This window comes from Chenopodium album, chromosome 14 (assembly GCF_948465745.1).
Source record: "Chenopodium album chromosome 14, dcCheAlbu1.1, whole genome shotgun sequence".
Taxonomy (NCBI): domain Eukaryota; kingdom Viridiplantae; phylum Streptophyta; class Magnoliopsida; order Caryophyllales; family Amaranthaceae; genus Chenopodium; species Chenopodium album.
This window is the reverse complement of record NC_137847.1, coordinates 48,919,624-48,934,054: the sequence shown is the minus strand read 5'-3', so window position 1 is coordinate 48,934,054 and position 14,431 is coordinate 48,919,624. Positions and strand designations below refer to the sequence as shown.

General features: G+C 32.1%; 1 protein-coding gene across 1 annotated transcript; it reads right to left on the bottom strand.

Annotated features, from left to right (window-relative positions):
• Nucleotides 1-82: 82 nt before the first annotated feature.
• On the bottom strand, nt 83-3,790 carry LOC145578227 (uncharacterized). The gene is made up of 3 exons (XM_081635586.1): nt 3,253-3,790; nt 2,836-3,032; nt 83-136 (listed from the first exon to the last, which is right to left on the bottom strand). The coding sequence occupies exons 1-3, from the start codon at nt 3,788-3,790 to the stop codon at nt 83-85; spliced, it is 789 nt and encodes a 262-aa protein (XP_081491712.1).
• Nucleotides 3,791-14,431: the final 10,641 nt, after the last annotated feature.

Below are 14,431 nucleotides of genomic sequence, written 5' to 3'. Positions count from 1 at the left end.
TGTGGTGCATTTTTTTACAAACCTCAAGGGTACATGGTGCATTTGAAAGTTTTCAAGGGTACACAGTGCATTTTTCAAAACCTCAGGGATACACGGAACAATTTCCCTTCTTATTAAGAGTTACCCTCAATGTAACCTAAGAGCATCAACAATACATTAGTTCTTAAAATGTAGTTCTTATTCTCTCTCTTATTCCACATCATCAAGAATTCTTATTAAGAATTACCCTCAATGTAACCTAAAGAAATGCACTAGTTCTTAACATTATTGTTACTATATCTTAATCTCTCTCTTCTTTCTCTCTCTTACTTTTAATAATTGCTCCATCATTACTTTATTTCTCCAATACTTTTTTTGAAAAGAATTATTATTATTATTATTATTATTATTATTATTATTATTATTATTATTATTATTATTAATGCAAATATAAAAAATGGCATAAATGCTAAAAATAGAGGTAACAATTTTTGCATACCTGCAGACACCCAAATGTGTCTCCCAAAAAACCAAACCCAGTGATGAATATTCTTCACGTCATTTGATTATCGAGCAAAGTGAAAGTATGGAAAGTCTAGTGATGTGAATGTTTTTATTAAAATATCTCTCTTTCTGTTTTTGAAAATATTTCTTTTTACACTCTATTTATGAAAATAGCCAGTCCAATTTAGTTTGGTCCATGATAAGGGTCCAATAATAGTGTAGTTGTATTGGGCTCGAAAAGAGTTTTCTAACGATATATTATAAGCCCAATTCCGATGAATAATGAGGAAGTTATGGCCAAAATACTAAATTGGGCCCGAAATGAATTTTATATGCGGCCCAATGGTCTAGAGGAGGGCCTATTAATTATTATTCCTTAAGTTATTAGGATTGATTTTAATCTTCTAGAATAATCTAGAAGGTTCTTTTAAATTCTAATGGGATTAGGATTGATAATTATATTTTAAAAGAGTTTTATTTGGAATAAAATAAGTGTTTTATGATAAATTTGATCTTAAAACTGTTAAACTCGAATTCTAATTACTTAATTATATTAGGAAAAGGATTCCGTACAAAGCGCGTTTTATCTTTTAGTTAGCGCCAAACGACAGAGTCTGTCGCCTGGGTCGCCTGGCGCTGATATCTGTCGCCTGGCGACAGATGACAGTTTTATTCCGTATAGAATTTGAAGTATTTTCTATCGTTTTCGGACTATTTTCTCTATAAATAGGATCCTTGACCCCCGTTTTTAATCATCAACAATTCACAATTAACAATCATCTCTTTCTCTCTCTCTAAAAGCTAGAAGCTTCTTCTCTCTATTCTTTTTCTAAACCTTCCCTTTTACAAAATTCCACATACATTAGTTCTAGACACACCTAGCCAAGTTCGAAGTTGCCTTCGCCCTAGATGTGAAAGGTTTATAATTTCTGAGGGTTTGGTCCCAAGTCTCTATTTTATTTATTTAATTTAATTATTTGTTTTAATATTTTCCTTGAAGTTACTAATGTGTGTATTTTGTTATTAGAAAGAGATACGAGGCATCCAATTAAGTAATTTAATTGTTATTATTTTGATATAGAAATCATGCTTTGATTGTTTTGATTCCTAGTATCATGTTAGGATGTTTTATGATTCCTAATATCATGTTTAGGGTAATAACTAATATTTCTAATATCATGCATGTTTCTATGATGCTTCCTATTCTTTCCTTATATCATGTTAGTATCATGTTAGGGAAAAAAATTTGATCTTTATTGTTTAGTGACATGTTAGGATTTGTTATTAATCTTGTTAGTATCATTTCTAGGATCTTGCTAATATTGTTATTGCTTTGGGAATGAGATTATTATTATTAATATGATGATGATGATTGTTGTCAATTTATTATTGTTGCTTGATATATTATTGTTTTTATTGCTTGATCACACCTTTTATGCATGTTCAAAGGAAATTTGTACTTGTAATCACGCTTAATAAGATAATTAATAATCTTGTTTAGGCTAATATGATTATAATTCAAGTGATCGCCAATAATAGTTTTGTTTGTGCATTAATATTCAACCAATATAGATTAAACAGGTTTAAGGTTAATCTATTGATTTCATGTTAGTCAGAAAGCGCACATGAATAAGAGAAGAATAAAGTAGAGGCCTATTTTTAGGACAGGTTCAACCTCTTTTAGGTTGGATTTGTACCTTCATCCCAAAATATCCAGTCATGGTTCCAGGCCACTACGGAGTTAGCGATCTCATGGATCGTGAAGGGGTGTAACCTTCACCCTGTGAACGGTTTACAAGTTCCTAAAACTTGTTGGCGACTCTTTTACTCTAGCTTTCTTCCCTTTGGACGCCACCATGCTTAAGTTTATGATCACAGTGGGGCTCAAGTGTGGGATGCTTGAAATATTCCCTACAATACCAACACCCTAACAATTGGAAAAATAAGATACGTACGCAATAAAACATAACAAAGAAATACATATACAAAATTAAAAGTAAAGGGAATAAAAATACATTTTACTCATCACCACCATGACGAAACCGATCCCAAATATATACTGTCAAGTCGTCTCGCAGTTGATTATATGTTACCCTATTTCGAAATCTCATTCTATTCCTTAGGTATGATTGCATATCAGCACGCCAACGTATATTATAATTAGTGGGTGAGTCACCATCATCTTGTGCTTGATCAAATTGACTAAAATCTCCATATTCTTTGTTATGAAGGTAACCTTGTCGTTCATCTTCCACAATCATGTTATGCAAATATAATACAAGCTATCATTATTTTTTGCACAACTTCTATTTTCCATATTAGTGTCGGGTTTCGAATAATAGCAAATCTTGCCTGGAGAACTCCAAAAGCACGCTCAACATCTTTTCGCGCCGACTCTTGGCGTTGTGAAAATAATTTTGCCTTTGGACCTTGAGGAAGTCGATATGCTTGTCCAAAAGTTATCCAATCTGGATATATACCATCTTCTAGGTAATATCCCATATTGTATTGGTGATCATTTACTTCAAAATTCACTGGTGGTGCCCGTCCTTCAAATATATCATTAAAAACTGGCGAACGATTTAGTACATTAATGTCGTTTAATGAACCCGGAACTCCAAAAAAAAGCATGCCATATCCATAAATCTGCTGATGCAACTGCTTCTAATATGATTGTAGCTTTACCATCTCGACCATGAAATTGTCCTTGCCAAGCAGTAAGACAATTTTTTCACTCCCAATGCATACAATATATACTTCCCAACATGCCTGGGAATCCAAACACCTCTCCAATGTGTAGTAGCCTTTGTAAGTTATCTTGATTTGGCTTTCTCAAATACATGTGTTGAAACTCGACAATTATAACATCAATAAATCTACGTAAGGCATTGAGTGAGCTTTTCTCACTAATTCTAACATACTCATCGATTTGGTCAGCTGCTACTCCATATGCCAACAATCTCATAACTGCAGTGCATTTTTGTAATGGTGAAAAACCGGGATTACCAACTGCATCATATTTTTGTTGAAACCATGGATCACATTGTTGGACTCTGTCAACTATATGAAGAACTAACGACCTTCTCATTCTAAACCTTCGTCGAAATTGATCATCAGTGTATACAGGATTATCAGCAAAATAATCTAAGAACAAGCGATTGTGACCAGTAACACGATCTCTTGGTTGATTGGGAGAACGATTCTTCCTTTGACTTCGAGAAGTTGAACCCGTTCTAGTGAGCTCAGTAACTATTTCAGCTACAATTTCATTGCAAAGTGGCATTTCCATGACCCAATTATGAACCATTTGTCGAACTTGTGAACGGGGGTTTGGATTTTCAAAATCCGAGCTCCTAGACCTTGAACTTGAACTAGAAGGAATAATTATTTTGAGAATAGATTATATTGTATGTTGTGACAACATTGATGTACAAGAAGATGGTGTTATATAAATTTGAAAAGTATAAAATAGTTGTAAATAATTGATCTGCCATGAAAGATACTTGACACACCATGCAATGTCACACCACTGTCATATCAGGTCTGTATATTACTATTCATGTCAGCGAAAGTGTTCACAGACTGCATCAATAAATCACCTGTAAAAGGTGATATGACAAAGACAACACAATGTCACAACAAGATAATAGTAGCTAATACATTATTTTTTGCAATACAATGTCAACTTACAAGATTAAGAGTTAAACTAATACATCCACTAGTGATAACTAATTTAACATAACAATAACTAGTGATCTACAATTACACTGAATTAACGATGATATTTAATGCCATCATATGGTCATTAATTTGTTCCATAACTTATTTTTACGAGCTTCATCTTCCTCTGATAAATTATCTCGACTTAGTAACACTTGTAGTAACTGATATTTTAGTTCTCTTTCTTTCAGAATTTGGGCTTGTTTTTTATTTTTTTTTCTTTCTTCTCTAATTCGTTCAACTTCAACAAAGTCCTTCATCGCCTTTGCAGTTTCTTCATTTGAATGTTGCATACTTGCAAGTTTTTCTTGCAAAGGACCAATACCATAAGTTGCCTTCATTTTCAGTTTCCTTTTTGCTTGCTTTTGACCCCCTGGTCATGTTAGGGGGTTAGCACTTTGTGGTGTTTTTTCAGCAGATAACGAAGAAATATTTCCACTTTCATCTAGTCTTAATCTTTTCTCATTCCCCTCACTACCTCCAGATTGATTGATAGCACTTGTAGTTTGATAATTTAGAGGATCAAATAAGGGTGTTGAAGAATTAGTGGTGTAGACAAATGCATTCATATATTTAGGTTGGTTTTTTAACCTTTCATATGCAAAGTTAAACTTAAAATCTTCCTTCATATCAGAAAAATAAATTGCATTAGCTTCATTAGTGACATCTACACTCAACGATTTTCCATTGTTTGCATTGATCAACACATGCTGCATATTTTGCGACCGCGAGTCGTAATTTTTGCCAACGACTCTTGAGTTGTTGAAGTTCTCTTGGCCTTCCCCCGTTGCGATGCTTGTTGTAGTAGTTTACTATCTTAGTCCAAAATGCTTCACTAGTTTGATTTGTACCATGTATCTCATTAGGCGCATAATTGAGCCACCCACTAATTAGAAGGTTATCTTGGGATTTATTCCAAGATATCCTCCTCCCCTTATTATCTGAAGGTGTTGGTGTTGATTGATAATTATCAACTTCATTTTCTTCTTGAGATTCCATGACATTAATGTTACTAAGTGAAATACCGGACCTCGAACCTTCACCACCATGATCAGCGCCATCTTCACCTTGAGAATCCCCGGCATTTGGTAATTTTGGACTGTTTAACATATTTGTAAAAAAATTTGAAGAATTTTGTGTGGAGTATGGGAGAAAAATGCTGGGTTTCGATGAGTTTAACTCACCACGGAAATAAAACCCGAGCCCAAAGGAAAACTAATAATTAATATAACCAAAATGCATAAATAACAAGATTAGAGAAAAGACTGAATTACCCTTGTAGCGTGCTTCACTCGACCACTGGAGCTCTTACTTGAGAAGGCTAAGCCTCGCAAGCGCAACGGCCTCCGACGATATCCGCCCACAACACGACCGCGACAGCTCTCTTACTTGGAGGTTAGCCAAGTCGGACCAAAACACTACTCGAGTAATTAATGAGCTTAAAGGTTTTCTCTCAAGTGGAGATGCCTTATTGAGCTCTTACTCAAGTGAGTTTTCCCAATTCCCAAGTGGAATATTTATAGGGAAACTCAAGAGAGAAATCCACTTTCTCATCAATGTGGGAGAGTTGGTAAAATCAGTTTTTCCTTTTTATTTTTAAATCAAAAACAAAAGAAAATAGCCAACAACTAATTAATCAACAAGTGGCATTCTAAGAGGAGAGGTTAGGTAAGGACCACAAGGGGAGGGGGGGACCAATACTTGATCCCCAAGGCTCCCAAAAACCGGCTCCCTTAAGCCACATGCGCCAATGGGCTGCTTCCACGTGGCAGGCCAAGCCTTGGCACCTAAGCAGCCTTGCTGGCGCTTGGTGTACGTGGCTGGGCCTGCTGCTTGGCGCAGCAGTGCTGCTGCCTCGGCCCAGCACGCCACGCTTTGCTTGTGGGCTGCTGGCCAAGGCCCCCTTACGCGCCACGCTGCTAGCAGTGCTAGTATGCTAGCGCGCTACCAGCTAGCTAGCACTGCTAGCTTGATGTTGTTGCTGCCCGCACATCCTAGCACAGCTTGCCAGCCATGTGCTGGTAGCCTTACTAGCAGTGGTGCGCTAGCATGCCGTAGTACCAACCAGCCAGCATATGCTCGGCTTGGTGCGCATGCTAGCCACCTTACTATACCAAATGCCCCTAACACTTGGTTTTCTTGGGGCATTCCGATGCTAGGGGTATTTCGGTAAATTGTTGATTAGTTATTGATTTTACCGTCTCGTCTTTTATTAATTCGACTCGACTTGCGACTCTCGATTTCAACGCTCCTAGCTCGATTTCCGACGTCTAAATATTTAATACTCGAGTGACTCATTAATTCCTTCCGAATTAATTCGTCGTGTCGGATCGTTAGTTGCTTGGGTGTGACCCGAAGGGTTCAGTCAAGATTAAGCTGTAATATTAATTATGCATTGATATTACTAATCGGAAATGGCCTCCACCTAGGCATTCCGATCACTTGAACTTACTGAATAATTAGCTTTCTAATAGCTCCGAACCCTCTATCGAAATAATACATTTGTTCGAAGGACACCATTCCTTTCATAAAAGATGAAGGTGACATACTATTCCCCATGTTTTGGTGATGGTTATAACATGTATGCAAATTTCGATGTACTTGAAAATTTGGGTTTGTTGGGTAATTTAGATGGGTGGGAAAATTTGGATTATTAGGATAACTGTGATAGTTAGGGTAATTTTGATTATTAGAGTAATTATGAGTGTTTGGATAATATTAAAAATTTTGATTGTCTATTGTGAAATTTGGATTTGTTGGATAATTTTGATTTGTTGAGTAATTTGGTAATCTATAATTTGGATTATTTTTATCCATAATGAGACATATGTGTTTGATAGAGTTTATCATAAGAAAAAATAAATAAATAAATAACAGATTGAGTATGGTGATTTTGGTGAAATTTCATGAAGTTGTCTACTTTTATATATGAGCAAAAAATAAGTAACCGTTGAACATATTACACTTTGTTATCTATATATATATATATATATATATATATATATATATATATATATATATATATATATATATATATATATATATATATATATATATATATATATATATATATTCTTACAATATAAATTTTGGTAAAAAGTAAAAACTAAAAAAAAAAAATAATGCATGAAAATATCATGCAAATACAACCGTTGTAATTTGGTGGAGAATGCATGCATGCATGCGTATAGACCCACGTAGGATGCAAAGATTCTCCTCTACCAAAGTTAGCTGTAACTTTACTAAAAGAAAGGCAAGCCACACAAAACGCAAATATTACAGCTATAGCAAATGTCGTTTTGATCCCACTCAGCATTGGTTCTTATTTGTAAGAGCTATCCCTTATTCAGAAGCCCCAAGTCCAATTACTAAATAAGAAACTCTCATTTCTCACCTAAGAACTAGTTCTTAGTTTTCTAAAGAAGGCCCCTAACTTTTATTTTTTATATATATTATTTTTAAAGTTAAGATGAAAGATCTTGTCAAACCAACATTTTTTATAAGTTTAGCTAACCCAGCTTTGTAGGTTCGTTTGAGAGTGGAGGAAGTAAGTAAAGTAATCCCTAACTCCCAAGCGAATGTAGTTGATGAGGCTTGAATTGGTAGCTTAATTGGTTGAAACATTTATTGGTGTACGTCATGTATGCACAACAAGCAAGGGCGAAGCTACATGGGGGGTGGGTGGAGGCCCGACCCCCATGGACCAATTTCGTGGCCTATTATCTTAACTTTTGGCCCCTATAAGTTTTTCGAATAAATATTATCTCCGTTTCACATTATTTGCAATGATTTGACACAAATTAGAGAGAAAAAATGCCTAATCGTTGCAGATAATATGAAATAGAAGTACTCCCTCTGTGTTTTTAATAAGTGTTACAATTTGACCAAACACGCATGTCGAGGCACAAGTTTGACTATTAATTTATGTAATTATATATTAGTAAAATTATAGAAAAGTTGATATTATGAAAATATATATTATAACGAATCTAACGATGTATTATACAGTGACATTTGTTTTTTATATATTGGTAAATTAATCAAGTCAAAACCATTATGTAAATAATGAAAAAAAAGTGAAAACACTTATTAAAACACGGAGGGGGTAGTAATATTCTTGTTATAACTTAAGTTGTATTTAACAATTGCCGCAGTGGTTTGAATCCCATTGTTTGGGGTTTTAATTAAATCCTAGGATCAAGCCCGTTTTCACATTAATTTTTTATTAAAGTGTTAGGCCCCGTTCTCTAGAGCTGCTCTACTCTGCTGAAATCTGCTCTACTTAAAAATAATACTTAATATTGAATTATTATGATAATAATTAATATATAATAATAATAATAAATAATTAATATTTAATAATAATATTATTAAAAATTAATATTTAATAATAATTATTATTATAATATTAATAATAATAATAATAATTAATATTTAATAATTTTAATTTTAATAATAATAATGAATATTTAATAGTAGTAGTAGTAGTAGTAGTAGTAGTAGTAGTAGTAGTAGTAGTAGTAGTAATAACAATAATAATAACAATAATAATAATAACAATAATAATAATAATAACAATAATAATAAAATAATAATAACAATAATAATAATAATAATAATAACAATAATAATAATAATAACAATACCAATAACAATTATAATAATAATAGCAAAAATAATAATAAAATAATAATAACAATAATAATAATAATAATAACAATAACAATAATAATAAAATAATAATAACAATAATAATAATAACAATAACAATAATAACAATAATAATAATAATAATAATAACAACAATGTCACAAGTTCGAAATGAATAACAATGTCACAAGTTCGAAATGAATAGGTTAGGTCTCACCCCTTGGTTCTCGAGTCTTGGCTCAACTCATGTTTATGTGTAAGAAGGTTTGGATTTTGGTTAAATACAATCTAATCCGAAATAAAACTTGGTTTTTAATTTTCAAATACAATATATTCCAAAATTCCTCATCAAATCTAATCCGAATTAAAATACGTGACAATTTTTTAAGGCCTAATGCGATTATAAAAATGGAAATGCGATTATAAAATTTCAAATCTTGAAAATATAGTTGACATGATTAATACCAATATTGAAAACAAAATTTTACTTGATTAATATTATATAATTAAAACATAATTTTACATGATTAATATAGACATTTTTATTTTTTTAAAATAACACTTTCATATTTTGATTTTTTGGATCCAAACAAGGTCAATCGATCTAGTTCGAAAATCCAAATTTTAAAAAAATTTCAATCCAATTCGAATTAGTAATTCGATTTGGATTAATAGATTTTCGGTTTTAATCCAAATAAAAAACACTCATGATTTTCAGTTTTTTTTTTTTTTTTTTTTTGCTGAAAAAAATAAAATAAAACGGGTTTTAACTCCCTCCTTGCGCGAGTTTGATGCTATATTTTTAAATTTGTGGGAAAAATAACCCACTTTATTAGATTCGCCACTTTCTACATATGGATCTTTTAATTTAGATGCATTACCTTTTATTTTTAGTTAATAAATTCTCTCTATTTCTCTCTTACCCGTTATCACATAGAATGTTCTTTTTCCTTAATCTCCATCCCTAAAATTTGTCTAAAAATATATGATTATTAAAGTGATGCATCTTTTTTTTTTTGACACATTACACAAATCCTTATAAAAAGGCATCTAAAAAATTGGAGAAAATATATGGCATAAATTAAAACAAAAAAATAATAAAATAACAGGATAGCCTCTGGAACAAGGTTTTTTTAAGGGTTTTAAAGGAGGAAGAGAGAGAAGAGCGAAAATAAAGAGGGAAGGCGGATATTGTCAATAGAGTTAATCAACTATGGACCTCTTGACACCGAAATTTTGTTACTTTTTAGGCATCAGATATATGTAAATAAAGAGATAATATTAAAAAAAAATATGAGACATTTATCTTTAGAATCTCGTAGAGTATATGATTATTATTTCGTTAACTACTCTACGACTCTCTATATAAAGAGGGTTATATCTAGGGTTTAGGCTAGGGATATTCATCGGTCCAAGACCGGACCGGTCTGACCCAGATTGGATCGAAAATTAGAATTTTAAGAACCAAATACCGGACCGATTAACCTGGGACTGAACCAGGAGCGGACCGAAAGAATCGGTCCAAAACTTGGACCGGACCGCTTTGGACCGATTTAAGAATTTTTTAAAAAAAGAATTCTAAATTTTTAATAAAGTTATGGAAAACACAAAAAAAGTAAAGGAAAAACTATATTTTAACGTTTTTTTTGTATGTTTAGTAGAAAAAGCTTATAAAATTAAAGTAATCTAAGCTTATTAAGGATAATCTTAACCATTATTTAAGGTTTCACGCGTATTTTTAATCAAAAAACCGATCCGGTTGTTATAGGGTTTGGACCGGACCGGACCAAAGACCAAAAAAATAAATTTCAAGACCCGAAGACTGGACCGATTAATTCGGTCCGGGGTGGCCGGTCCATTTTTTCGGTCCGGACCGATTTATAAACACCCCTAGTTTAGGCTCCATTCACTTCACCTTATTTTTGCTGAAGTTAAATTATTTTTACTGAACTGGAATTAATTTTACCGAAATGAAATTATTATTATTTTTTTTACTGATTTTCTATTATATTTCTTCTTTATAGTCACTTAATTTTACTGAACAAACTTATCTTTAGTGAATTGAAGATTTTTTACTGAACTGTACTTATATTTTTACTTAGATATTATTTTTTTAAGGTGAAGCGAACAGGGCTTTAATGAGGCTCAGATGGAACAAGTCACAAAGACCCCATATCCTCCCTACTACCAAATATTGTAAGTACACAGTATGGATTAATCCGACAAGACCCCGTATGATTAACATATCAAAACCCTAAACGTCTGGAGAGAGGAATCAAGAGATCTACTACGAGAGTTGTAATCCACCAGCTATCAATAAAATCATTGTTCCCGTATATTTTCTTATATTGCAGGTTTAAATTTTTATGGTTTATATTGCAGGTTTGAATTTTTATATTGCAGGTTTGAATTTTTGATCCCCTCGATCTAAAAGTCGAGAAAATGATTAAATGAAGAACATCAACTATGTAGTAGACTAGTAGATTGCTCTAGTGCATTATATTAAGACAATTTGGGATTTTAAAAATTTAAAATTTAGACACCGGAAAAACTAGAATTTTTATTGAGAAAAGAAAGACGGAATTAATTAAGTGATTTAGTGACTTTTTTTTTTATTTTTTTATTTTTTGACGGGAAGTGATTTAGTGACTTAATGTGCTTGTACTTAGAGGTGAGCTATCCACCACCCACAACTAAATTAATCCAAAATTATGTCCAATTTTATCTCACTACCTACTCTAATCCTAAATTAAACCAACTGCGTTTCTGGTTTCAAGTGTATATGAACTCCTGTTTTCGAATATTAATTGTTTTTTCGTCAATTTTTTTTAAATAATCCGTATAAAAAAGTAGTATATACTTGTATTATGTCAAAAAAAAAGACGTCAGAGATGATGGCATTTGGACACCTCGTAAAGTTGACAAAAACAAACCGCAACATCAGTTGTATAGTTATTTATCTAGTCTAGTATATTCTCGATCCTCCTTATCTAATTTGACTTGCATTTATTAATCTTTGAATAAGATGCCATTCCAAAAAACAAAAAAAAAAAAAAAAAAAAAAAAAAAAAAAAAAAAAAAAAAATCGCATGTAGTAGTTAAAGAATGTTCAATATTTTGAATTTGTAAAATAGATTTTGAATGGATTTTATAATAAAGAATATCGTATTTATGATGAAATTCTGATAGTTTATTTAATAAACCTAGTAAACTTTGAAAATCTATCATTTACCCGTTCGCTTATTTTAGCCCTTAATTTATCTTATCTAATAATAATAATAATAGTAGTAGTAGTAACGGAAATAATATTCTGTCAAAAAAAAACGGGAATAATAATAATAATTATTATTATTATTATTTATTATCATCAAAACCCAACAAAGTCAATAGATTTACAAGAAATTAGTGGGGAGTCGAGATACAATGTGAGCCTCCACTCCTCTACCTATAGCGAACCCGATCTTGCTGAAGGTGTGAGCAGCTGCACGAGCACCTATATCCTGAGTCTTTGCGAACACCTGAACCCGCTTCAATAACGAAACAACATCCTTTTCTAATTCCCCCAAAGAAGAAAAGAAGAAAGGAAGAAAACCGTAACCACTAGCCCTACAACGCGCCCCATACTTGTCCCGTTTCCGCTGTGCAGCAATCGACGCAACACGATCAGGAACAAAGTCAAACAACCTTGATTGTGTCAAAAGGAGAAGATCCCGTCAAGTCAACACACACATCAAGGCCCCTATCTCAAGAATAAAGCAACATATCTGCAGGTCGAAGAGCCCCATCATTGTCTCCCGTCAACCAACGTTAACCTCCCTTCTCGCAAAAATTCCGGACCGAAAACAAATATCAACAAGGGTGTCGCGAACAACATTATGCCGATGTTTAATACCCACCATCCCAGCACTGGACACTGCATGATCTCCAAATATATCCCCATCGAAAACCCTTGAGCAAGCAGAACACGGCGCCGAAACCGAGAACAATGAAACCCCCAATCTAAAGCAAAGAACAGAAATAATAAACATAATAAAATAATAATAATAATAATAATAATAATAATAATAATAATAATAATAATAATAATAAAATTAATAATAGTATTAAAAATAATGCCAAAAATCTGATGTGCTTACCCATGCTATGCTTAGAAACTCAAAAGAATAGGGCCTAACTCGATTTTTATAATAAATCGCAAATTCGCAACCCTAGCTATATTACTTGACTTTTGCATTATTTATATATTTACCTTGACTATCATAATTTTTACCAATATATGAAAAATATATATTGTCATAATGTACTCATGTAAACTTTATTTGGATTAGTCTTTATTTACATTTTATTATATATTCAACTTTTATACTTTCTACAAATGAAATATATTATGACCGATAATAATCAAAGTTGTACATTACACATGTGCCAATCAAACTTTTGCAATTATTATTAAACAAAGAGAATATAAAAAAAATTGTTTTTTATTTATTTATTTTTACCCTAATACCAATATTTTTACCCTAATACCAAATCCGTACGCCTTTGGCCACCTAACCGCGCCCACAAGAAGATATGTCAACTTTAATTATCACTAAACAGGGAGTAAAATTTAATTTGCTTTAATTTTGATAAAGAAACATCAAACATGCACCATGCATGTGCTTCATTATGATCCAAAATTCCCTATAATTCCAATGGTGGTATAATGATGATAGAGTAATTTACAACCCAACTACTAAAAATAACGTAGTGCATTGGAAATCAAATTAAATCGAGTGAAAGACGATTATTCCATGTAACACTAGCTAGTATGAATAATGTAATATATATATATATATATATATATATATATATATATATAGAGGAAGGCTCATGTAAGAACCCTCCTCTATATAAGAACCCATTATATATAAGAACCCATCTGGACCATTGATTATATTTGATCTAAAGGCTGAGATTAATTAGTGAGTAATGGCATTTTTGTAATTTGCTGAACATAAACCCCTAAATGTATTACTTTGACAAGTTGACGTTTCATTTTTTGTATCCTCTTTGAATTGAGCAACCCACTTCTCTCCCTCTCTCTCCTCCATTGAAGCATCTATTTAAAGTTTTGAACCTGCATTAAAGCCGCATCTAAGCTTTCTATCCTCCATTAAAGCAGCATCTAAGCTAATTATTCTCCATTGAAGCGGCATCTAAGGTAACTATCCTCCATGAGAACATATTGTAAGTTAATTATCTTATAATTACAAAAATAAATTTTTTTTTTTTAATTTTTTTTTTTTTTTTTTTTTTTTTTTTTTTTTTTTTTGCAATTGGACATGCTAAAATTATGTACAATTCAAATGAAATTTCCAACCTATGTTGTAAGTATATTAAATTTAAGATTAAATTAGTTATTGCAATTTCAGATTTTTTTTTCGATTTTTTTGGGCATAATTACTAATTACTCTATTTTGATTTTTTTATCGAAATTTCTGGAGTTTTTTTTTTTTTTCTGGCGAAATTTCAGGGGAGGGTGTTTGAAGGTTAATTAGGCTTGTAGCTTGTCATAGTTGGTTAGTAATGGGCTGGG